This window comes from Neoarius graeffei, chromosome 19, assembly GCF_027579695.1.
Source record: "Neoarius graeffei isolate fNeoGra1 chromosome 19, fNeoGra1.pri, whole genome shotgun sequence".
Taxonomy (NCBI): domain Eukaryota; kingdom Metazoa; phylum Chordata; class Actinopteri; order Siluriformes; family Ariidae; genus Neoarius; species Neoarius graeffei.
The window spans coordinates 34361990-34389674 of NC_083587.1; the positions used below are offsets into that span (position 1 = coordinate 34361990).

The window sequence follows — 27685 nt, forward strand, 5'->3', positions numbered from 1 at the left end:
ATCCAGACTAGACTGTTTCAAGTTGAGGCTTTTTATTTAGCCTAATTTTAACTGAATAAGATTTAAGACCCTGGTCCAACTTTTTAATTTCTTGTGAGAGCTGACTAAATTACTTAATTTCAGTACAACATACAATGGAAATTAACTATACACAAAAAATATATAGGCCTATATCTGTAGTGAGCAGAATGAATGAACCACCAATGACTCAGATTGTTATTAATATCAACTAATAATATTGTAATGAGAAAGCTGAACTGTTAACATCAGTTGCACTGTCTTGTTTGCATTGTAACACTAAATTAATTAATTTCACAGCAACATAAAATGGAAATTGTCAACTGAAATTACAACACAACAGTGATGATATATCACAAATTGTAACTTAAGTGACAAAATGACAACTTCAATTCAACATGAACTGATTTTCTTTAACCATACCTACACAATAAAGACAAATACTGGTATGAACTTGCAGTGATACTACTACCAATGACTGCTGTCATGCTACAGAGGTTACAGTTCATCACGCAACTCAAGTCAATGTGATGGCTGTGACTGAACACGGTCAGTGAGTGCCTTGTAACAACATAACGTTACCGTACAAGCAATGCTTATTTAACGGTAACAAACTTGAGCCCTATATGTTGAAATTCCTCTCTTATTCGTTCGTTAATTTATCACACAGTCTTACCCCAGTCAATTTCTTCCCTCCTTCTGTGAAAATTCAACGTCTCAGACGCGGACACGAGTGGGCAGGGGATGCGTTTGATTAAGTCTCCTGATTGGCTGGTGATAGATTGGTGGGCGGGGGATGCATTTGATTAAGTCTCCTGATTGGCTGGTGATAGATTGGTGTCATTATAGCGTGTCGGAGCAGTTCATGCCAGGCTCGAGTCCGATCCACCACTCCGCGGAAACACTTCAAGAGCTACAGTAACACTGACAGCCAGGTTATATCCTCATGGTTTTATAGGCAATATCATGCTTCCTTTTGTAAAGGGGTGGCAGAAATTAAATGGGGGCGGGAATCACAGAAAGGGGGGTGGCCTGCACCTCTAAAACTCCTCGTGGAGAACCCTGAACTGTATTGCGAGGCTATCACCATGGTGACGACGCTCAGAGATGCAAGACGTAAGCAGCAGGAGTTAAAAAAAAGAACCCTGCGACACAGAGGGGGAAAGCTGTAGTGGGCCTATCGGAAGACATGTAATATGAACGCCAATCAGATATACTGCAGTGTATTTCTGTATAATCTTCCAATTTCTTTCCTCATCCTCCAAGATCGACTGGGAAAGCCTCCGAGGTCGATCGCGATCGACGGGTTGGTGACCTCTGCTCTGGGCAATGTTCTGCTGGGATACCTTATGTCCTGGTATTCATGTGAATGTTACTTTAACATGTACCATGTACCTAAACATGTGCCCTGCCACACTAGAAAAATTGTTCAGGAATGGTTTCAGGAATATGTTCAAGGTGTTGACTTGGCCTCCAAATTCCACAGATCTCAATCCAATCGGATATGTATGGGATATGCTGGACAAACAAGTCTAATCCATGGAGGCCACACCTCGCAATTTACCAGACTTAAATGATCTGCTGCTAATGTCTTGATGCTAGATACCACAGAATACTTCAGGTCTTGTGGACTCCATGCTGCAATGGGTCAGATCTGTTTTGGTGGCACACAGGGGATCTACACAATATTACGCAGGTAGTTTTAATGTTATTGCTGATCAGTGTATACTCTGATTTGTTTTAATCAATAATTTAATATGTTGTCTTAGCAGGGCCAGTGTGGGTATTATATATTTTTGTCAAGTCAAGTCAACTTTATTGTCAAATATGCTATACATGCTCGACATACAGCACAGATGAAATATCAGTCCTCTCTGACCCACGGTGCAAACAGGCAATGCAATAAATAAAAATAGAATAATTGAAAAAAAACAAACAATATAAACAGTATAAACACTCTAGATAGGAACTAGACATAGACTAAACACTCAAACCATATAAACAGTATAAATAAACAGTATAAACACTAGATAAGAACTAGACATAGACTAAACACTCAGACAATATAAACAGTGTAAACACTAGATAAGAACTACACACAGACTAAACACTCAAACAGACAATATAAACAGTATAAACACTCTAGATATGAACTAGACATAGACTAAACACTCATATATATATATATATATACATATATACACACACACACAAATTGGTTCAAATAACCAAACAGTCAAGGGCACTTGAGGTATAGCAGGTAAACATGAAATAAGCAGTATAAACAAACTAGCAGCTGTTAAGATGAGGTAGTGCGGGACGTGTGTGTTTGGATCATTCTCATCATTTCTAATTCATCAAGAGCGCTGAAGACATTAAAGCTGGGTATGGGATCATTCAGCCTGTGTATAATAAACCATTATATACCCTAGATGTAATTTCTTTTAACCTGTAAAATATGCTTTACTTTTAAACATATCTAAACATACTTTAATTAAACATAAAAAAGCACAAATGCTGAGATTTATTTTAAAAGAATCTAAACAAGAGCAGCCAAAACTCTAAGAGGGAGCCCAGAAGTACTCTGATAAGTAGTGCTTTAACCTTTTTCATTGCATACGGTACAGTATGCTGAGTCAGTGTTTGCCATTTGAGAGTAACTGTGGTGTTTTAATTTTGGGGAACAACAAATGATTCAGGGGCGGCACGGTGATGTAGTGGTTAGCGCTGTTGCCTCACAGCAAGAAGGTCTGGGTTCGAGCCCCGTGGCCGGCGAGGGCCTTTCTGTGTGGAGTTTGCATGTTCTCCCCGTGTCTGTGTGGGTTTCCTCCAGGTGCTCCGGTTTCCCCCACAGTCCAAAGACATGCAGGTTAGGTTAACTGGTGACTCTAAATTGACCGTAGGTGTGAATGTGAGTGTGAATGGTTGTCTGTGTCTATGTGTCAGCCCTGTGATGACCTGGCGACTTGTCCAGGGTGTACCCCGCCTTTCACCCGTAGTCAGCTGGGATAGGCTCCAGCTTGCCTGCGACCCTGTAGAACAGGATAAAGCGGCTACAGATAATGAACAAATGATTCACTGATGATCACCATACCAACTGACATGCAACATATTAACTAACAGCACACTTCCTGATGGAAATAAGTCACTGTAGCAGTAAGGGTGTGGTTGAGCATTGGCTGTGAATGGCGAGGAGTCAGGTTGAACCAGCAGGTAACATGTGATGAGTTACACCACATTAATGCATATCTGTGAAGATACTCAGTCGTCCAGGTACATAGTAATCTGTGGTTGGTAGAAGAGAGCAACTGGACTTGCTTGAAAAGTCTTGAAGACGTTTCGCCTCTCGTCCGATGATGATGCTGATGATGATGATGCCTTTCGGACGAGAGGCGAAACGTCTTCAAGACTTTTCAAGCAAGTCCAGTTGCTCTCTTCTACCAACCACAGATTACCACATTAATGCGTGTCTCCATATGTCTTTCAGACAGCCAGTTACCAGAGACAGTGCGCTTTTCCAAAATGCAGTAAAAATAAAAAAAGATCTGATTTGTTAATTCATGTGAACCTTTATTTAACTGAGAAAAGTACAAAGAAAAGATTTTCAATAGTTTTACTGACCAACTTCATTGTATTTTGCAAATATAAGTGAAGCTAGAATTTGAACAGCTCCACAATGCTGTTCAGTTGACTTGGCGCCTCTGCTGATCAATCTGTGTAATGATGGTTGAGCTTGGCCAAGCTTTTCCCAGGTATTAACAGGAATTTCAAGGCTTTTAAGGGTGGCCTGAAGGTTGTCTTTGAAGCGGAGCTTGGGACGTCCAACTTGACGCTTGCCATGTGCTAGCTCACCATATAGAAGCACCTTGGGGATGTGCTGATCATTCATGTGCAGGACATGTCTAGCCCATCTTGTCTGTGCCTTCTTGAGGAGGGTGTGTATAATGGGCATGTTGGCACAGGTGAGAATCATGTGGAGGATGTGATCCTGCCATTTGATTTTCATCAGCCTGTGGAGACGGGTTGTATGGAAGAGGCTCAACATGTCCGCTGTGTACAGTCAATTTGTTGCAGGCATGAAGGAGTATAATGATGACTACGGCCTGGGAGACCTTGAACTTGGTGCTGAGGCTGATATCCCTTCACTCCCAAACATTTGGTTGGCGGCCCCCCAAGGCACAGCTGGCCTTGGCAATTTCACACTTGACTTCCTCATCAATGTTGACTTGACATGACAGGGTGCTACCCCGGTATGTGAACTTGTCCACATCAGTGAGCACATTTTTCACTGGTGGCATTGAAAGCACAGTCATCAGCAAAAAGGAAGTCTTGGATGAGTGTCTATTTCACTTTTGTTACTGCTTGCAGTGAACGCTGAGCGAAGAGCTTCCCGTCTTGTCCTGTACCTGATAACTATCACTTCCTCACTGTCATGGAAAGCATCCTGACGCCTTCCATGATGCATAGCAGAGAATGTGATGCTAAATAGTGTCAGCGCTAGAACACAGTCCTGCTTCACACCAGGTGTCACTAAGAAGGCTTCTGATGTTTCTCCATCATCCTGTACATGGGTGGCCATGCCATCATGGAACTGGTGTATCATAGTGATGAAGCGTTCTGGATATCAAAACTTGGCTATGATCTCCCACAGACTCACTCTACTGACTGAATCAAAGGCCACTGCATGAAATGTCCTGTTTGTAATTATCACAGTCATTTTATTTAGATATTTTTTTACCTTTATTATTGGATAGGACAGTGTAGAGACAGGAAATGAGCGGGAGAGAGGGCTCGGGAAATGACCTCGGGCCGGAATCAAACCCGGGTCCCTGGATTTATGGTATGGTGCCTTATCCACCTGAGCCACGACACCCCAATCACAGTCATTTTAATAGGAAACATAGCATATCTCTGGGATACACTGATATGGCAAAGATATGAATTGAATAAGTGCTAAAATAATTATATTTCTTTCACACAGATTATAATTTCATTACCATAGTTTTAATATATTGTTGCTATGTTAACTTTTGCTTAAGCATGAAGTGCTCTAAAATCTCCTGGTATATGGCTGAGTTAACAAAACACAGTGGACCAACACCAGCAGATGACATGGCACCCCAAATCATCACAGACTGTGGAAACTTCACACGGGACTTCAAACACCTTGGATTCTGTGCTTCTCTGCTCTTCCTCCAGACTGTAGGACCTCAATTTCCAAATGAAATGCAAAATTTACTTTCATCTGAAAAGAGGACTTTGGGCCACTGAATAACAGTCCAGTTCTTTCTCTCCTTAGCCCAGGTAAGACGATTCTGATGTTGTCTCTGGTTCAAGAGTGACTTGATATTAGGAATGTGCCAGTTGTAGCCCCTTTCCTGAAGACGTCTGTGCGTGGTGGCTCTTGTTGCACTGACACCAGCCTCAGTCCACTCCTTGTGAAGCTCTCCCAAGTTCTTGAATCAACTTTTCTTGACAATTCTTTCAAGGCTGCGGTCATCCCTGTTGCTTGTGCGCCTTTTTCAGCCAGCCTTTTCAGCAATGACCTTCTGTGGTTTACTTTCCTTGTGAAGGGTGTCAAGGATCGTCTTCTGGACAACTGTCAAGTCAGCAGTCTTCCCCATGATTGTGGTTGTATGTATTGAATTAAACCGAGAGATAGACAGTATTTATACTGCTTGGAGTATATGGTCGGAAATACGAGTGGGTCCATTTTATTTCAAATTCAGCAGAAGGTGTGCTTTAACCAATGGGAAGCCTGCATAAGGCAGCCAATCAGAAGTCTGTGTGCAAACAAAGAAAAGTCCTTTTACAATAATTTTAATAGGGGCCACCATTTTGTTTTGGGGCTGTTCTAGGGGTGGGTCCCTCATAGCAGAACAGAGTTTAAAAATTACTGGTGAAAGTTGAGACTTGCATGTGTATCCTGGATAATTGTTTTATACAAGAAAAGCCCTTCAAGGTGACTTATTTCGTTTAAGTGTATTTTTGGCTACTTTTGAGGTTCAGACTTCCATGACATTAATTTGGTGATCCCGACATGATTTTGGTCAGATAACTTAATAGCTGTTCTGATTTCTAGAGACTTTGCATCGAACATGGCTGGCCATATTTAGGTAAGCAGTTTGCACTTTTTTTTCAAAGTAAATTAATGTTCTGTACAAATGTTTCTGTCTGCAAGTCCAGCTGTTAGAAGTTTAAATTTCTCCAAATTAGTGAACAGGCTGTAGAACATGCTTTACAATCTGGGCTTTTGAGTTGAAAATGTATGTCTGCATTTGTGCTCACGTGTTTGGTGTGCCTTGGGCCGAGCTCCATGAAGAGTCAAACTTTTAGAGAGGTTCAGTCTCCAGCTTCCTTTGATTCGATGTTTTTTTCTGCTTGGCTGACTTATCAGGGTAAAGGCTGATGTGAATGTCTGCTGATGCCATTACATTTTTTGATTTTAATCAGATAGCTGGGTGGCAGGGCAGTGTTTGCTCTGGGTAGCACTAAGAGGAATCAAGTTTGGCAAATACTGAACATCACTACAGGGTTCACTACAGAGAAATTCAAATTAGTTGTGTGGTTGTGAAAGTATTTGTACAGATCATTTCTGGGTCATCCATAGTGGGAAGCTTTGTGTGTGAATCAGAGGAGCCATATAGCCTCGCGGTGCCAACACCAGCAGTAGGGAGTCGGCTCTTGTGACGTCATCACGGATGCTTGCTTGTGGCTGTGTGTAAACTTTAGCGGCTCAGAGACCAGATTATCTGGTCTGACAAAAAATATATGTTTTTTGAATAATAAGAAACATGAACAGAGTTGTCCATAGGGCTGCTCGATATTGGAAAAAATCAATATCACGATTTTTTCAGTAAATATCGATATCGCGATTTTTAAAACGATATTTACACACCTTTTTTTAAAGCCCTGATCATCAACACCTGAGGCACCGGGCCACATTTTTATAGTACAGGCCTCATAGGCTACCTGTCAACCCTTCCCGTTGTACCCTGAAACGCCTTTTACTTAAACTATTTACTGTGCAAGCGCGTACTTTGCATAGGTCCTATCGCCTGCACAGGGCTCACGTTCTCCTCACTCAACATTTCCGATCACAGAGGATGGAGCCAGCGCTGCTATTACCAGTGATTACTGCGTAACGTCCACACTGGCTCGTAGCCAGCCAAGGATAAAATCTCTCTCTCACACACACACACGCTACAACGTAAGCTTGTGTGTTGTTAAGACACCAACATTAAAACACGCACACACACGGACTGGCCATTGGGAGTAGCGGGAGTTTGTGGGCCGGCGGAGGAAAAAAAAAAAAGTTGCGCGCTGGCCTTTAATATGATAAGCAATGTTAACAGTTTCTTATAATAGTAAAGAAACTGTTAACATTGCTTATCATATTAAAGGCCAGCGCGCAACTTTTTTTTTTTTTCCTGTAGCTCATGTTAACAGTTTCTTTAAGAAACTATTAACATTGCTTATCATATTAAAGGCCAGCGCGCAACTGTAATAAACAATGTTAACAGTTTCTTAAAGAAACTGTTAACATTGCTTATCATATTAAAGGCCAGCGCGCAACTGTTTTGTTTTTTTCTCCGCCGGCCCACGCTGAACCACCGGGAAAACTCCCGCTACTCCCGATGGCCAGTCCGTGTGTGAACACGCACAATATAGAGACAAGTCCTTAAGAATTAACATGCATGAAAATAGCTCAGCGGCATGTAAACATTCCCTGAAAGTGTAGGTGGCACTGCGGCTAGATGCTACGTGAAATGGCACAAGGCAAACACCATGCTTCGCTCAGTCAACAGACAAAATCCACGAACCCAGTAGTCCTCCTGCTACTGTGGGTTAGTGTTCTGTGGCCAAAAACACCCCATGCACAGTCATTCCAAAACATCCCCACTAGTTGCAGGTTATGTCTCAAATACAGATATGCGTTGTGGATTAAGCGATCTATTTTCAAGCATCAGGCTTCTCTTCCTTCATCTTCCAAATGTGGACTCCGCTATCTTTTTGGCATGTCAGCATTGAAATACCATTTGCAGAGATATTTCACTCGAAAAGTAAAAGCAACACATGATTAGGGCTACATGATTAGCAGGGGGACACCGTTTTAAGCGCACGGAATTTTAAAAACAATGTAATTACATCTGAGTCCGTCTACATCGCGCAATAAACCCGTCCTTAGCAGAACCTACTTCAAAGCATGATGCGAGCTGCAGATGCACAAGTCAAAATCAAATGAACCCAAGTAAACATGCCGCGGCGGGCAACATTAATAACCAAATTGCCTTACCTTAAAACGCTGCCTTGACCACAGGACGACTCGCAATTATTCCACTTAAATCCACACGGTTTAACACATCTAACACAGCTAGCAAGCTGGATATGTGCTAATATTGTTGTGCTTGTTTTCTTCCGTAGATGCCATTTTTACATTACCCAGTCCCACATCCAAAAATATGACGTAAATATGTTAATTGTATTATTATAACTATTAGCAAGCAAATCAAACAACATATTAACAAATCAATATATCAAATCACCCGACACGTATGAAAACAGAAGAATTGATTTTTTACTGTTGCGGAGATATCGCGGGAGTAGAATGGATGACGTATGCAAGGCTACGGTGTGCCTTAGGGGACAGAAGGGTTCGTTTTACCTTACTGTCACGTCAATGTTATTGTTGTTTTATTGCCATTGTAGAAATATTGTGCACGTCCCTTTCGACAAATGACAAAAAATCGTTTCATATCGATATTATGAATTTTGATATCGTTTGACACCAATATCGATATCGCGATAAAAATACGATATATTGCACAGCTCTAGTTGTCCATACTGAAAATTTGCATGCAAATCTTTGCTCCATTTTGTCAAGCAGGCCTTAAGGGTGATGATATTTTGGGAATAATTATAAAATGTTTTTTTGTGATTATGTCTTGGGCAGAGTTGAAAAGCCTGTAGTGAGACAGGTCGCGTGGAATTTGAATAACACCTGTGGATACCGCTTTATCGTCTACCTGGAGTGGCTAGATAAAGGACTGTAAGCTAGTGAGTGCTGAGTATTTATGGGCCAGAGAATAAAGAGAAAAAGAGTACCGTACAACCTATACACTGCGACAAAATTAATGTTGGTCTGCATAGTAGGTCATTGCATGGGAAAGTGAAAAAGGAAAATAATGTAATGAGTCATGGTGTATGCCTGGTGTATGAGAGAAAAGGGAAAAAAAATCATCAGAACTATTATTAATTTATAGTAATGCTGCATTAATGGGAGATGACATTTTAAAAACTTTGTGCTGTCATATGTATTATGAGTAACTTGGAATATTACTTGATGTGACTGTGTTGTGGAAGGTAGATCAGTAACCCATTATGTTAAAAAAATATAGCTGGATTAAAAAGTGGTGGAGGTGGATAGTTGTGAGAAATCTATGGACTACAGAGAGTTCATTTAAAATGCTGTGGGACTCTTAATATGCAGATGGAGTGTGTGTGTGTGTTGTTTGTGTGCATTGGATGAAGGAGAAGTTTGTGTGATTTTGATCCTGGAATTAAGAGCAACTAGAATTTGTTGTGGTGGTGAAAACTTTTGTGGAAAAGCAAAGCACTAACACATTTCAGTGCAAGGGTTGTAGATTTTAAAAAAGGTGAATTTGGTCCTTTCATCCAAATGTTGAAGAAAATTCACTTTGTGAATGTTGGTACTCTCTGTAGTGTGTGTATTAGTGAGGCATTCCAGCACAAGATTGTGCTGGGTGTGAAAGTGCATCGAAGTTTTAATTGTGCACATCTTTCATTGTGTGATATTTGGGACTATCCATCCATCACCTGTAACCGCTTATCCTGTGCAGGGTCACGGGCAAGCTGGAGCCTATCCCAGCTGACTATGGACGAGAGGCGGGGTACACCCTGGACAAGTCGCCAGGTCATCGCAGGGCTAACACTTAGAGACAAACAACCATTTACACTCATATTCACACCTACGGTCAATTTAGAGCCACCAACTAGCCTAACCTGCACGTCTTTGGACTGTGGGGGAAACCGGAGCACCCGGAGGAAACCAACGCAGACAACATGCAAACTCCACACAGAAAGGCCCTTGTTGGCCACTGGGCTCAAACCCAGAACCTTCTTACTGTGAGGCAACAGCGCTAACCAGTACACCACCATGCCGCCCTACTCGCCTTTATCGTTCTCATTATCTCTAGCCACTTTATCCTGTTCTACAGGGTCGCAGGCAAGCTGGAGCCTATCCCAGCTGACTACGGGTGAAAGACTCGCCTTTATATTAGATGCAATTCTGTATTGGCATTTCTTGAAGATAATATCTTTAAAACAGCAGTACAAATAATTCAATGAAGAACTTACCCAGATGTTTCCATCCTGATGGTAGGGTTTCCAATTCCGACCCATGTCACTGTAAAGTAGCCGGTAGTGTGTGGTCCAGTCTGAGCTGCTGTATCGGCCCTGAGTGGCGATGGCCATCACCTGCTTCCTGCTGCCCAGATCCACCTGCAGCCATGGGTAATGATCAGTGTCAAGAGGTGACCAGCCTCCAGCACCTACAAAGTCAACAAATGCAATGGATTTATATACCATAATCAGAAAGCATATACAGTTGTGGTCATAAGTTTACATACAGTGACATGAATGTCATCTTGGATATGAATGTCATGGCAATATTTGGGCTTTCAGTAATTTCTTTGAACTGTTCTTTTTCTGTGGCAGAATGATTGTATGGCATACATCTTTAAAAAAAAAACACTAGAATTTGGTGCACTAGTTTTAATTTTCTTTGAGTTTTCTGAACTCAACACAGGGTCAAAATTATACATACGGGGTCAAAAATTTACATATGCTCACTTAGATTATTAATTCAGAGGTGCTGAAACTTCCAAAATGTCTCTTATTTTGCCAAGGTCGAGGTCTCTTAACTTCCTGTTAGTGATCATGATTGACTACAGCTTGTAGATTCTCTGTACCTTCATAAAAAGTGTTTGTTTACAGCACTTATTGGATTGACAAACACAGTAAAATGGGAAAGTCCAAGGAGCTCAGTGCAGATCTGAGAAAGAGGATCACAGATATACACAACTCTGGAATGTCTCTTGGAGCCATTTCTAAACAACTGCAAATTTCAAGATAGTTCAAACAATTGTATGCAAGTTATTGTGAAGTGTAGTCACTTCACCAAGCCACTTTGGTTCAATAAAACCCAAACTGTCACCCTCAGCTGAAAGAAAATTGGTTTGGATGGTCAGGAACAACCTGGGAACCACCATGGCACAGCCCTGCCATGAACTGAAAGCTGATGGATCACAATCTACAGTTCAGCTCACCATGGAGTAAAAGGCTGCGATTCAAGAAATAACCCCCTGCTCCAAAACTGACACCTTCAAGCTTAACGAAAGTTTGAAGCTGACCACACGGACAAAGAAAAAGCTTTCTGGAGGAAAGCTGTACGGTCAGATGAGACAAAGATTGAGTTGTTTGGCCATGGTGACCACCATGTACAGAGGGACACTATACCAGCTGGTGTTGGTGGTGGTAGGATCATCATGCTCTGGGGCTGTTTTGCTGCCAGGGGAACTGGTTCATTGCACAAAGCGGATGGAATAATGAAGAAGGAATACCTCAGAATTCTTCTGCATAAACCATCAGAAACTTGAACACAGCTTGGGAGTTACAACAGGATAATGAACCCAAACACGCATCAGATTAAAACAAGTCCTCACTTCAATCCTATTGAAAATATATGGGCGTGCTTATAAGTTAAGTCCATGCTAAGAAAAAAAAATTAATTGAACTCTACCAATTCTACCATGAAGAGTCGTGAAAAATCCAACCAGAATTCTGCTAGAAGCTTGTTCATGGTAAACAAAAATGTTTGGTCAAGGTGAATTTTGCAAAGAGATATTTTACCCAAATATTAGGTGTGCTGTATGCATAATTTTGACTCTGTGTTGATTTCAGAAAACCCAAAGAAAATTAAAACTTGTGAACCAAATTCTAATGTTTTTTTAATTAAAGATATATGCTGTACATTCTGCCACAGAAAAATAACAATCCAAAGAAATTACTGAAAGCCCAAATATTGCCATGACATTCATATCCAAGATGACATTCATGTCACTGTACGTATGTAAACTTCTGACAATAACACACACACACACACAATATATATATATATATATATATATATATATATATATATATATATACACACAGTGGTGCTTGAAAGTTTGTGAACCCTTTAGAATTTTCTATATTTCTGCATAAATATGACCTAAAACATCATCAGATTTTCACACAAGTCCTAAAAGTAGACAAAGAGAACCCAGTTAAACAAATGAGACAAAAATATTATACTTGGTCATTTATTTATTGAGGAAAATGATCCAATATTACATATCTGTGAGTGACAAAAGTATGTGAACCTTTGCTTTCAGTATCTGGTGTGACCCCCTTGTGCAGCAATAACTGCAGCTAAATGTTTGTGGTAACTGTTGATCAGTCCTGCACACCGGCTTGGAGGAATTTTAGCCCATTCCTCCGTACAGAACAGCTTCAACTCTGGGATGTTGGTGGGTTTCCTCACATGAACTGCTCGCTTCAGGTCCTTCCACAACATTTCCATTGGATTAAGGTCAGGACTTTGACTTGGCCATTCCAAAACATTAACTTTATCCCTCTTTAACCATTCTTTGGTAGAACGACTTGTGTGCTTAGGGTTGTTGTCTTGCTGCATGATCCACCTTCTCTTGAGATTCAGTTCATGGACAGATGTCCTGACATTTTCCTTTAGAATTCGCTGGTATAATTCAGAATTCATTGTTCCATCAATGATGGCAAGCCGTCCTGGCTCAGATGCAGCAAAACAGGCCCAAACCATGATACTGCCACCATCATGTTTCACAGATGGGATAAGGTTCTTATGCTAGAATGCAGTGCTTTCCTTTCTCCAAACATAACACTTCTCATCTAAACCAAAAAGTTCTATTTTGGTCTCATCCGTCCACAAAACATTTTTCCAATAGCCTTCTGGCTTGTCCACATGATCTTTTGCAAACTGCAGATGAGCAGCAATGTTTTGTTTGAGAGCAGTGACTTTCCCCTTGCAACCTTGCCATGTACACCATTGTTGTTCAGTGTTCTCCTGATGGTGGACTCATGAACATTAACATTAGCCAATGTGAGAGAGGCCTTCAGTTGCTTAGAAGTTACCCTGGGGTCTTTTGTGACCTCGACGACTATTACACGCCTTGCTCTTGGAGTGATCTTTGCGGGTCGACCACTCCTGGGGAGGGTAACAATGGTCTTGAATTTCCTCCATTTGTACACAATCTCTCTGACTGTAGATTGGTGGAGTCCAAACTCTTTAGAGATGGTTTTGTAACCTTTTCCAGCCTGATGAGCATCAACAACGCTTTTTCTGAGGTCCTCAGAAATCTCCTTTGTTCGTGCCATGATACACTTCCACAAACATGTGTTGTGAAGATCAGACTTTGATAGATCCCTGTTCTTTAAATAAAACAGAGTGCCCACTCACACCTGATTGTCATCCCATTGATTGAAAACACCTGACTCTAATTTCACCTTCAAATTAACTGCTAATCCTAGAGGTTCACATACTTTTGCCACTCACAGATACATAATATTGGATCATTTTCCTCAATAAATAAATGACCTAGTATAATATTTTTGTCTCATTTGTTTACCTGGGTTCTCTTTATCTACTTTTAGGACTTGTGTGAAAATCTGATGATGTTTTAGGTCATATTTATGCAGAAATATAGAAAATTCTAAAGGGTTCACAAACTTTCAAGCACCACTGTATATATATATTAGTCCTGTAGTGTCATTAACCCCTTGAACTGTTATAGATAGGCGTTATTAACATGAATCCAGTGTATTCAGTAACTACAGTGAAACAAGAGAAAAAAATTATGTAGTTATGATAGTGAGGAATGTAAATATAGACCCATGGATGGATTCAAGTTGTGTTAAGTGATAAATATTATTCGGACTGACCTAGCTTTAACACAGCATTTATTTTTCTCATATACAGCAGTTTATTTCAACCCTGCTGAATTCAGTGTGTTTAAAAGGTCATAGCAATATTTTCTCCTACTCATTATCTCTAATTTCTGGGTCTTTAGTTGTCTTCTGAATGGCTTTGGTGGAAAATGACAAAATAACGCAATATTAAAAGGCCTCTCCTTACAGTAGTTGCAGCGTGTATTTTTTTTCTCCCTTGTTTTGAGGGGACACAAATTAATTCTCATCGAGATAAAAATGTGCCATGAATTCATTGTCATAAAATGTTCCATAAGTCATTGGCAGATTGCTTGGTAATGTGAATTTGATCACTTGTTTTATTATTTTTTCTCACTTCATTTAATTCAAAGGTTAAAGGGGGAAAAAGGTACAGTAATGAGACAATACAAATGCAAACACATTCAACAACAGGGCCTGAAACGCTAAGGAATTTAGTGGCCTCAGGATATGTTTGGTATCAATTCAATCCGTATTTCATGGTGGACAATGTGGCAACATCAAAAGTAATACAAAAGTTTTCAGAATAATATTTACACTGTATGGTTTTATATTTTGCAATGTGTGCTTGTCCTTCTTACCAGTACATACACCTACACCCACACATACAGATAATGGAGCCACCTGGTCAACACAGGGACCTTTCACGTTTGTTTCATAAACTCATTCCCAGGAAGCAAATTAGCATGGAACACACTGGAGTGAGCCTACTAGACGGTGGGGGGGGGGTTTCCATTCTGGCATAAAACATGATATTGTAAGGACACGAGTGTTTTACTAGGAAATACACCACTCATATTTTCATACGAACTACATCCGGATGGCAACTGACAGATTTCTCGATATGTCACTCGTGAGGAAATCAATGAATTGTTTTGATAAATTTGGGTACTTCATGTTTGTGAATGTGTCTATATAATTAAAAAAAAATCACACATTGGCTTGAAGTATTGAAGTTTATCTTCTTGTTTTGGTGGTGTAGTGGTTATCACTGTTGCCTCACAACAAGAAGGTTCTGGGTTCAAGCCCAGCGGCTGGCAAGGGCCTTTCTGTGTGGAGTTTGCATGTTCTCCCTGTGTCTGCGTGGGTTTCCTCTGGGTGCTCCGGTTTCCCCCCACAGTCCAAAGACATGCAGGTTAGGTTAATTGGTGGCTCTAAATTGGCCGTGAGTGTGAATGGTTGTCTGTGTCTATGTGTCAGCCCTGCGATAACCTGATGACTTGTCCAGGGTGTACCCTGCCTCTCGCCCATAGTCAGATGGGATAGGCTCTAGCTTGCCTGCAGCCCTGTAGAACAGGATAAGCGGCTACAGATGATGGATGGATGGATCTTCTCGTTTTGAAAAACTTGTTTCATATGAAATACATCGTAGATCTGGGTGACATATTTAAATTGGCTGTCTTTTTTCGTGGTATATCAGTCATACTCCATTCAGCTACCATGATATTGAATGAGTTGAAGATGAATTCAATATCATGCTTGCTGAATGGAATATATTTGATATACCAAGGAAAAAAAAGACAGCCAATGTTATTATACATACACACTCCCTTTATATCAGCATATTTGAAGGCCAAAGCTAGTTTACCCACGAATTGCCGCTGTCAGTGCAGCAGTACACTCACCTTCCAGACAGTGCAGCATTCATTAGTCATGTCAGCAAAGGCCAACATTAGCTTACCCGTGACTTGGTGCTGTTAGCACAGCAGTGCAGTCACCTTCCAGATGGTGTAGTGTTCATTAGTAGTGTTCGCGAATGCTAATAAAGTGGTCAAGCCAGTGCTATCGAGAGCAAGTAGCACAGGCTAACGGCCGAGAAACTAAGATTTCTGTCTCCAGACTGTTCTTCCACGCACACTTGCTCCAGTATTTTTCACTCAGTATTAATTTCCAGATGTAATTTACTTAGTTACTTTTAAAATCAAAATCGACACACAATGGAGCGACCTGGCAGCCAAAATTCTCTCAAAATCTTCTGTATTTATTGAAGCAAACCTGGCAGCCATGTTTGTTTATAAATTGTCATGGTCGCTCGCTAGTGCAGAAGTTTAACGTCTCCAACGTGTCTCTTTTCCAGTTTTTCGATGTCCGTTGGTATGTTTTTCTCTTGTAAATATGCATGAAATATAATGAAGTTTTGGCAGCCTTTCAGGTATTCAGCGCATCTTTCCCTTTCCCGGCAAACACAGAAATAACTGTGTGCATGAGCAGCAGAAAACTCTCATATTGGATATTCACACTCTGGCATGTGATGTTGTGTTGTCTTGACAGCATGCAATATCATAACAATATTGCACACTCATTCTCTATTGGGTAGAGTGACGTAATACATGGAGGATAACCGATATGATTAAAATATTGCATGCTATCAAACCAAATGAATGAACCTCGGTAGAAGGGAATAGAATACATTTTTTTATTCCATGGAAAAAGTGTCCTGCGTGGATAATTTCCAATACTTCACTCTGATGATGTCACTCTCAGTGTTTTCCCGCTGACGAGGCGCACATTGTCAAAATGGTGAATGATTCAAAATTAAAATTCTTTTGATCAACTTGCAGTTTTTATATTAAGAACATTACATAGTGGCATGAAGATATGAAGTTTATCTTCTCATGTTGAAAAATATGTCACTTGTTTGCGTCACTCATTCGTGATTTTTATTACAGTATATATGGGTCCGTCTCAGAAACTGGTCTCTCATTTGGGACATTATGATCATAAAGTAAATTTTCTAATTTTACTTTTTTTTTTTTGCATTTCCCTAACACTCAATGTTTCTTTTGTCATGTTTCATAAGAATAAAGATAGCATCTTGCTTTATCTGGCCTCCACTGTGGGATTTTTTTTTAAAATACAATTAAAATGCTTTTGTAAAATTGATTTGTATATAAAATAACTATTTCATGAAGAATTAAAGCCCGTCCTTCACAGATGAGTGAAAATATTGAATAAATTTCCTCTTTTTGATTGCTTGGGTTAAAAATGCTTAGTTATGATGACTGAATTGATTATTCACTTAAATATGAATAATATGATACATTTTGGGTATTTGATATGGTGAAATAGGACACAATGGAAAAATCAAGAACACACCGGAAAGATGAGAATAACGGCAGTGGTAAAAGAACAGCGACTGTACCGGCTGAAGGTCGCGCGGGTCTCTGCTGCGGCGCGCAAGCAACGGGACATCACTACCGCACCGGACGGAGCGCGAGGCGGGGGCGGGGCAAAATGGCTGGCCGTAGATTCAATCAAAAGTTCGATCTACATTGACCATGGTTGCAAAATATTGGCCAAAAATACACAAACACTACGAAATAAGAAAGTAAGATGAAAAAGAAACATTCTATTGCCTTATACTGCAAGACTAAAACAAAATAAAACTGTCAAAACTAAATTTTTATATGGCATAGTGATTTTAAGTTCCTACTTTTGGTGAGGTTGTGACCTTGACCCTGAGGCTTTCCGTTTAGATCAAAACACACGATCGTATTGGTTTTGGGTCTGCGGAAAATGGAGTTACAACGGTGATCAAATATTTTGCATGATGTTTTATTACGGTTATGATTATTCTGTGAGCGTGCCAATCCTTAGGTGTATAAAGTTACAACTTAAAATACAATCAGTGATAACTATAGACTTTTCAGTGGACTACAACCTTTTTAAGGGAATGTGATGTAGTCAACCATTTATCATGTCCCAGATCAAGCCCCCATTTTTCCACAAATCTGCAGAATTTTTACCAAATTCTGAATAGAGTATTCACATCATAGATTTAGTTTTATCTGTATTATTTCTTTCATCATTTTATTTCAAATTAAAATCAACATCACCATTCAAAACTGTATAGTTTATTGACTGTGAGTATATTTAGTGGGCTACCCCAACAGTACCCAGTTTCTGAGACAGACCCCCCCCCCCCACACACACACACACAGCAGTGCTTGAAAGTTTGTGAACCCTTTAGAATTTTCTATATTTCTGCAGAAATATGACCTAAAACATCATCAGATTTTCACACAAGTCCTAAAAGTAGATAAAGAGAACCCAGTTAAACAAATGAGACAAAAATATTATACTTGGTCATTTATTTATTGAGGAAAATGATCCAATATTACATATCTGTGAGTGGCAAAAGTATGTGAACCTCTAGGATTAGCAGTTAATTTGAAGCTGAAATTAGAGTCAGGTGTTTTCAATCAAAGGGATGACAAATCAAGTGTGAGTGGGCACCGTTTTATTTAAAGAACAGGGATCTACCAAAGTCTGATCTTCACAACACATGTTTGTGGAAGTGTATCATGGCATGAACAAAGGAGATTTCTGAGGACCTCAGAAAAAGCATTGTTGACACTCATCGGGCTGGAAAAGGTTACAAAACCATCTCTAAAGAGTTTGGAATCCACCAATCCACAGTCAGACAGATTGTGTACAAATGGATGAAATTCAAGACCATTGTTACCCTCCACAGGAGTGGTCGACCAAAAAAGATCACTCCAAGAACAAGGCGTGTAATAGTCGGCGAGGTCACAAAGGACCCCAGGGTAACTTCTAAGCAACCGAAGGCCTCTCTCACATTGGCTAATCTTAATGTTCATGAGTCCACTATCAGGAGAACACTGAACAACAATGGTGTGCATGGCAAGGTTGCAAGGAGAAAGCCACTGCTCTCCAAAAAGAACATTGCTGCTCATTTGCAGTTTGCTAAAGATCACATGGACAAGCCAGAAGGCTATTGGAAAAATGTTTTGTGGACAGATGAGACCAAAATACAACTTTTTGCTTTAAATGAGAAGCGTTATGTTTGGAGAAAGGAAAACACTGCATGCCAGCATAAGAACCTTATCCCATCTGTGAAACATGGTGGTGGTAGTATCATGGTTTGGGCCTGTTTTGCTGCATCTGGGCCAGGACGGCTTGCCATTGTTGATGGAACAATGAATTCTGAATTATACCAGCAAATTCTAAAAGAAAATGTCAGGACATCTGCCCATGAACTGAATCTCAAGAGAGGGTCATGCAGCAAGACAACGACCCTAAGCACACAAGTCATTCTACCAAAGAATAGTTAAAGAAGAATAAAGTTAATGTTTTGGAATGGCCAAGTCAAAGTCCTGACCTTAATCCAATCGAAATGTTGTGGAAGGACCTGAAGCGAGCAGTTCATGTGAGGAAACCCACCAACATCCCAGAGTTGAAGCTGTTCTGTACGGAGGAATGGGCTAAAATTCCTCCAAGCTGGTGTGCAGGACTGATCAACAGTTACCAGAAACGTTTAGTTGCAGTTATTGCTGCACAAGGGGGTCACACCAGATACTGAAAGCAAAGGTTCACATACTTCTGCCACTCACAGATATGTAATATTGGATCATTTTCCTCAATAAATAAATGAACAAGTATCATATTTTTGTCTCATTTGTGTAACTGGGCTCTCTTTACCTACTTTTAGGACTTGTGTGAAAATCTGATGATGTTTAAGGTCATATTTATGCAGAAATATAGAAAATTCTAAAGGGTTCACAAACTTTCAAGCACCTGTGTGTGTGTGCGTGTGTCATTCATATATATATAATCTTCACATGACTGGAATGGCGGCACGATGGTGTAGTGGTTAGCGCTGTCGCCTCACAGCAAGAAGGTCCGGGTTCGAGCCCTGTGGCCGGCGAGGGCCTTTCTTTGCGGAGTTTGCATGTTCTCCCTGTGTCTGCGTGGGTTTCCTCCGGGTGCTCTGGTTTCCCCCACAGTCCAAAGACATGCAGGTTAGGTTAACTGGTGACTCTAAATTGATCGTAGGTGTGACTGTGAATGGTTGTCTGTGTCTATGTGTCAGCCCTGTGATGACCTGGCGACTTGTCCAGGGTGTACCCCGCCTTTTGCCCATAGTCAGCTGGGATAGGCTCCAGCTTGCCTGCGACCCTGTAGAAGGATAAAGCGGGGCTAGAGATAATGAGATGAGATGGGAGATGAGATGACTGTGGAATATCCTCTATTTATGCCTCTCTCATTTGATACTCTGGTCATTATACACTTCAAATATGTGCATAGGGTATAAGTAGGTATGAGAGATAGCTTGAGAGGGAGAGCAAGAGACCTTAACCAGCTGGTTTCATCTGCTCTTTCTCTGTCTCTGATGCAATTCCATCTGCATCCTATGCTGGCAACGCAGTCCATTGACTCTGTAAGTTCTCTCCATTTTCTACTCTTTGTACATCTTGTATTCTTATTTGTGCTTTGTATAATAAACTCTGTTATTACTTTAGTCCTAAAATACTCAGTAGTCCTTTATAAGGAAAGTCATGCATTAATAGAGCATTATATGTAAGATTGATTCTTTTCATTTCCGGTTGAGAGTATGCCGTGTGTTTAGCTGTCGCTTCTCACTAGTACGTTTGTTTCTTTTCCTTCTGTGTTTGTATGTTTAATGCTTGTTTTCTGCTTTAATAGTTTGCTGAGTTTGTCCCTTTTTCCGCTGGTTGCCAGACCTGGAGCTATTCCACAACCAATTTTGAGCCTCAGGTTCCCCAGGCCTCCATGGTCCACCATAAGTGATGTGTGTCTGCCTGTTCACTATAGAGTGCCTCTTGCTCTTGTCAGTGTTGGGGCTGCCCAGTGCTCTGTCTGGTGATGTTTCTGTGCCCAATTTGTGGATCCATTGTGTACTATTCCTGCTGTTGCCCGGTGACACTGCAGCTGTACAGGCTGTATAGGACATACCTGTGTGTGCCTTTAAATAGGACTATGAGCAGCTATGCCACTGGGGTTGCATCCTACGGTAACAACTTCTGAAGGGCTCGTTTTTCAGTTTGTTCTTTGTAATTGTCAAGCGACCTCATATGTGAGAAAGACACAAACCTTTCATTAAACCTTCTTCTTAAAAATAGTTTTGTAGCTGAAGGTTTAGTATGTTGGACATGTTTGAAAGTAACAAACTCCACGAAAAAGCTAAGACTTGCAAATTTAAATAAAAACCTCTGACAAGTAAATAGGAAAGGCCAAGAATTATTTTTTTAGTTTAAAGTTCACTTTTCAGCAACCTTATTTTGCTCTCTGCACTTGAAGTGCGCGCACACACACACACACACACACACACACACACACACACACACACACACACACACACACACACACACCTTGGTTGCTTTGCTTTCTCTCTTTACTTACTGGCTTCCCTGAAAGAACACAGAAGACACACACAAGTAAGTTGCCAGTAATCAAACATGAGTCAAACTCATCACACATTACCTACAGGTAATCCAAAAATCCAGTAAAAAAAACCTTGACGCTCAACCAACACCCACAATGTCACAACAATATTTAAATTTATTTCAAGACATGTGTTCTGCTCATAAAAAAGGGCTTGTTTTTTTTTTTTCCTTCCCAGTTTTACATTAAAAGCACTGAGCCCTAGCACAATCTTCAGCTTTCTGCTTCAGGACATTTGTCTCTTCCCTCATTTGTTACACTCTCATTCATTCTTCGTGACTCTTTCTTAAAGCAGGTGCACTGATAAAATCCAAAATACTGTATATTCAAATTATTAAAGATTTGGAAAAGTTTGTAATGTCAGGAACGATTGACAGGCCAAAAGCATTAATACCAGTGACATGGGCGAACAATGTATCATGCAGTTCTCAGAGTTCTCATTGCCATTACTTGCCATTGAGCCTCAACTATATAAACAACACGTCACTGGAAAGTCTCAGATTTGGGAGTTCTTCAAGAACAACAATACTATCTTAAAAGTCACTTGCACTGCTGATAAGCACATACACGCAGAGAAAAAAAAAATCCAGTAAGTTGTGGGGTTAACAACCTTGAGCAAACAAAGAGAAAGAGTCTTAATGGGATCATATTGAGAATTGCAGCACACACAGGAAGATGAGTGAAGATGGTACAGATGAAAGGAAAGCCAAGCAGTCTTGGTATTGTTGCAACCTGCAATAGAGGCAGATGTTCTTTGAATATAAGGAGGTAAAAGCAAGGCCACTCGAAGGACAAAGGCACTAAGATGGAGGAAGGACATAGTGAACTGAAGAGAATAAATTGACGTAAAATCACATTTAATAAAACTGGAAATAAATATTGGGCTTAAATAAAATGTAAAAATAAAAAGAAGCATTATCATTGAGAGATCACAAGTTAAAAAGAGCAAAATTGGCTGTGCTCTTTGGGTGAGAGGGAACAGAGCAGAAGGCAAAAGGTGGTAGTTAGCTCTTTGTTCAGCGACTCTGTGATGTAGAAAGCATTTAGAAAAGATGTGGTGTCTCTCATCCTCTCCTCCCACGTCCTTTTCCCTTTCCAGCTGTGTAGGACAAACAGGATTACACTTGAGAGGGTTTTGCTTCAATGATTAGTAGGTGTCATGCGACTGTGGAGAGCTAGCTCATTAGGTATTGGGTATGTTTAAATGATCGATTTGGGAGAAATGGGATAAAAATAAAGTTAAAAAATACAAAACGTTCAAGACGGTTAAAAATGTGACCTTGCACAAAGACACAACTTGCTGAAATATGCACGATGGGTCAGATCTAATCTAAGTTATTATACATACACGCTCTCTTCATATCAGCATACTCGAAGGCCAACGCTAGTTTACCCGCGAGTTGGCACTATCAGTGCAGCAGTGCACTCACCTTCCAGAAGGTGTAGCATTCATCAGTCGTGTCAGCAAAGGCCAATGCTAGCTTACCCACGACTCGGTGCTGTTAGCACGGCAGTGCAGTCACCTTCCAGACAGTGTAGTGCTCATTAGTAGTGTTCATGAATGCTAATAAAGTGGTCAAGCCAGTGCTATTGAGAGCAAGTAGCACAGGCTAATGACCAAGAAACTAAGATTTCTGTCTCCAGACTTTTCTTCCATGCACACTTGCCCCAGTATTTTTCACTCATACTTAAATATTCATTTCCAGATGCAATTTACTTAGTTACTTTTAAAATCAACATCCACAACTACACACAACGGAGCGACCTGGCAGCCAAAATTCTCTCAAACTCTTCTGTATTTAATGATTGTGTGTGTGTGTGTGTGTGTGTGTGTGTGTGTGTGTGTGTTTTGAAATGATTGATTTGGGAGAAATGGGATAAAAATAAAGTTAAAAAATACAAAACATTCAAGACAGGGTTAAAAATGTGATCTTGCACAAAGACACAACTTGCCGAAATATGAACTATGGGTCAGCTCTAATCTAAGTAGTATCAGCTGCTGACCATGAGTAAAACTCAAAACTGTACTCTCGGGTGAGCAGATTTTCATAGCTTTATTCACTGGTTGGCGATCTCAAACATGGCTGTAAAAACGTACAGTATCGGGAGACTTTGGGGCATTGGTCTGCAGGTTTGACCTTTTAATAAGACACCATTTCATTATACAGAAAGTGCATTTTGGATCCATTTCTGCAACTTTGTGTATGTGAAAAAAATTATATATGGAAAAACATATTAAGATACCACTTCAGTTTTTTTTTTTTTACAATTCACTTAATGAGGTACTAATAATGTGATCACCTGAACCAAATCTTATTTAACGAGGAAAAGTATAAAAACCACTGCTGTGGTCATCACTATCCTCTTGCAATAGGACCAGTTTGGATGGCAAAAACAGTGCTAGTAATACCTTAAATTTAATTGGAATCCAAAAATATTTATTCATCCTGCCAAAAAAAAAGTTAAAAAGAAACATTTTGAGTGAGAAAAAGAATTGGTTCAATTCTGGCTTTACTGGTACAGGCATACAGTGAGCATCCGGTTGCTTCCATCCTCAAAATGTTAAAGATGGCAGTTCATAAGAACAAGGTCAAGCAGCAGACACTGGAGACAATAAAGTTACAGACTGGCAGAGGGTGAAAATGACTCTCCACTGACCAGAATGATCATCAACTCCTTCGAATGCCACTCAACCCCATAGGATGACATCAAGTGACCTATAAAAAGAATGGCAAATGGCAGTTGCGGTTAAGTGCACAGCAAGGACGGTTCGAAACAGTTTCCTCCAGGCGGGGTTGAAGTCATGCAAAGCTAGAAAAAAGCCCTTCATCAACGAGGACCAAAGAAGAGCCAGGCCGAGGTTAGCTAAAGACCATAAGGATTGGACCATAGAGGACCGGAGTAAAGTCATCTTCTCTGATGAGTCCAGTTTTCAGTTTTTCCCATCACCTGATCATCTAATGCAGGGGTGTCAAACCTGATCCATAAAGGGCCTTGTGGCTGCAGGTTTTCATTCCAGCCATGCAGCAGCACACCTGACTTGGCTCATTCAATCAACTGAACTGTCTTCACACAGTCAAATACTTGCAGCCACACCCACCCTTGATTAAAGGGTGGGTGTGTCAGTTGATTGAATAAGCCAAATCAGGGTGCTGCTGCATGGCTGGAATGAAAACCTGCAGCCACAAGGCCCTTTATGGATCAGGTTTGACACCCCTGATCTAATGGTTAGACAGAGACCTGGAGAGGCCTACAAGACACAGTGTTTCACACCCATTGTGAAATTTGGTGGGGAATCAGTGATGACCTGGGGGAGCTTCAGCAAGGCTGGAATGTTGCAGATTTTTGTTTATGAAGGACACATGAATTAAGCCAGGTACAAGGTTATCCTGGAAGAAAAATTGCTTCCTTCTACTTTGACAGTGTTCCTTAACTCTGAGGATTGGGTTTTCCAACAGGACAGTGTTCCATGCCACACAGTCAAGGTGTGGATGGAGGACCACAAGATCAAGACCCTGTCATGGCCAGTTCAATCTCCAGACCTGAACCCCTTTGAAAACCTCTGGAATGTGATCAAGAGGAAGATGGATGGTCACAAGCCATCAAACGAAGCTGACCTAATTGAATTTTTGCGCCAGGAATGACAAAGTCACCCAAGAGCAACATGAAAGACTGGTGGAGAGCATGCCGATTAAACCCGAAATGCATGGACAAATCTACCTTGCTTGTTGTCATTCTCACAAATGCTCCACATAAATATTCTGCTGTTGGAATATTCTGTAATGATGTCAGTGATCATTGTACAGTTGCCTGTGTTATAAACTATAAACTTCACAAAACAAAGTCTCAATTTATTTTTAAAAGGAACTACAAACGTTTTGAGCAGGCTTTCCTGCATGATATATTCCATAGTGACTTGAACTTTCTTTGTGAGATGGTGGACGTTGAGTTGGCATGGAATTTTTTTAAAACCACTTTCCTGCTCCTAATTAATAAGTATGCACCTGTGAGAAGATTTACGGTAGAGTTAGCAGTAAAGACAACCCATGGTTCAGTGAAACTATTGCATCTACTATGAGAGAGTGGGATAATGCATGGGCTAAAGTGAAAAAAAAAAAAAACGAATGAAGCTAAGCACTGGGTAGATTATAGGGCATTAAGAAATAGATGCACTAGGCTGATTAAAAAAAATCCAAAAAGTGAACACTACCTTTAGTTTAATAGATCAAAATCTAAATGACCCTAGAACGTTCTGGAAGTTGGTCAAATCATCAGCAGGAGATATGATGCCCCCCCACTCTTCCTGAATTTCTAAAAATAAATCAAAGTGAAATCAAGGGTAAACAAAACATAGTAGATGCTTTTAATAAGCGTTTCATCAATGCAGGAATAATCACTCAGTCTGGTCTCCCAGTAAATATTAGGGATAGCGCAGTTACCACCTTAAGTTGTTCTGTAAATAGCTTCAACTTTTCCACTATTTCCACTTCCCAAGTTCACAAGGCCTTGCTAAACCTGGACTGCAAGAAGTCTGCTGGCCCAGACCAAATTGAGCCTTATTTCTTAAAGATAGTGGCAGATCTGATTGCTGGGCCTACTGCCTCCATTCTTAATCTTAGTCTATGCAGCGGGTCAATTCCCAGCTCTTGGAAGTCAGCATTTGTCCTCCCACTATTAAAAGGAGGTGATCCTTCTACTTTGGATAACTTTTGCCCCATTTCTAGATTGTCTGTTACAGCTAAACTGTTCGAATCTTTTGTAAACTAACAACTTAAAAACTTATCTGATAATAATATTTTAAGTTGTATACAATCCGGCTTTAGACAAGGCCATAGCACTATAACTGCTGTAACTTCAGTTACAAACAAGATCAACTGTGAGCTACTGCTCACTTACATATACCCCCACTCTCGCTTATATCAGAATGCAAGCAATCGAAGGAATAGGACCCTTATTATGAATGTTGACGTCAGTAAATAATTAACCCTGAAACAAGTAAGTAAAGAGCAGTGTTCTCCCCAGGTATTTCAAATAGCATCCTGGTAAACTGTCATTTTGAAATAGCATTTTGCTTCTTGAAATAGCATCAAAATCCACCCGAGATGTTTCGTAAATACATTCAGTTGGTAAACAGGAAGTCGATGTGCGACAGACCTGAAAACTGTATACACGGTATAGAACCCCAAGCTGAAGCTCAGTACCAAATATCAAGCAGTTGTGATTTGTAGTTGCTGAGAAAAGTGTTATGAAAATTTTGTAAATCCACGCTATATGTACCAAGTGGCTATGATTTGTGGTTGCTGAGGAAAGGGTGTTTCAGATGGACGGAGATATGGATGGATGGATGGATGGATGGATGGATGGACAGAGGTAAACCATTATATCCTTCGGAGTGGGCATATAATGATATTATTACTGTGTTGGATAACAAAATCATGTGCTGCGCTTTTCATTGATTTATCTAAAGCATTTGATCTGTAGATCATGGTCTTCTTTTGCAAAGACTGCAATGCATAGGTTTTAGTGACACTGTTTTGAACAGGTTTTCCAATTTGACTAGGTGAACTCAGTGTGTACCTGTAGATAATTGTAATTCTGCCTCTCTAATCATAAAAACTGGTGTTCCTCAAGGATCAATCTTGGGACCTATTTTCTTTTTTATTTACATAAATAATCTTGGTATGGGTTTAGATCCAGCAAAAGTACACCTTTCCGCAGATGACACAATTCTTTATACTACTGCATCATCACTACAAGAGGCAATGGATTTTTTTACAGTCTGCTTTTAATCTACTATAGATGTCTCTAGTCAAGTTAAAACTGGTATTAAATGGTATTTACACGTTCACGCTCATCCTTTGACGATACAGTTTTGACACTAGATGGCACTCATTTCAAGAGGGTAACCTCTTATACTGTAAATACCTTGGCATCTGGCTTGATGAGAAGTTAACCTTTGGAGATAGCCCTTGCAAAAAAACTTTGACCGAAGTGAGGTTTTTATTTGCGTTGAAAGAAATGTTTTTCCTGTTATTGCTAGAAAACGATTAGTTCAGAGTACCATCCTATCAGTATTAGCTTATGGTGATGTAATATACATGCATGTATCTTTATCCTATTTGAAGAAACTGGATGTTGTTTATCATTCTGTAACTGGTGCTACTGCAAGAACACATCACTAAACTATATGAAACGGTTCAATGGATATGCAGTAATTACATCTTAGAAGGAAAATTCATAGCCTAGTTTTTTATTGCAAAAGCTTTAATGGGCAAATTACCTCAGTATATACGCAGTCTACTGACACTTCGCACTACTACGTACAGTACTCACTCATCAGTCAAACTTCTCCTTCAGTCTCCAACCACACAGACAGAACCGCCTTTTGTTCATACCG

The 27685-nt window shown here is 40.3% G+C and overlaps 1 protein-coding gene across 1 annotated transcript in view; it reads right to left on the minus strand.

The window, feature by feature from the left end:
* Positions 1-27685, minus strand: part of LOC132867605 (contactin-associated protein-like 2) — a 386791-nt gene that overhangs the window by 319450 nt on the left and 39656 nt on the right. The window contains exon 3 of the mRNA XM_060900588.1: positions 10396-10589. Within this exon, the coding sequence (XP_060756571.1) occupies positions 10396-10589 (194 nt within the window). The remainder of the gene's footprint in view (positions 1-10395; positions 10590-27685) is intronic.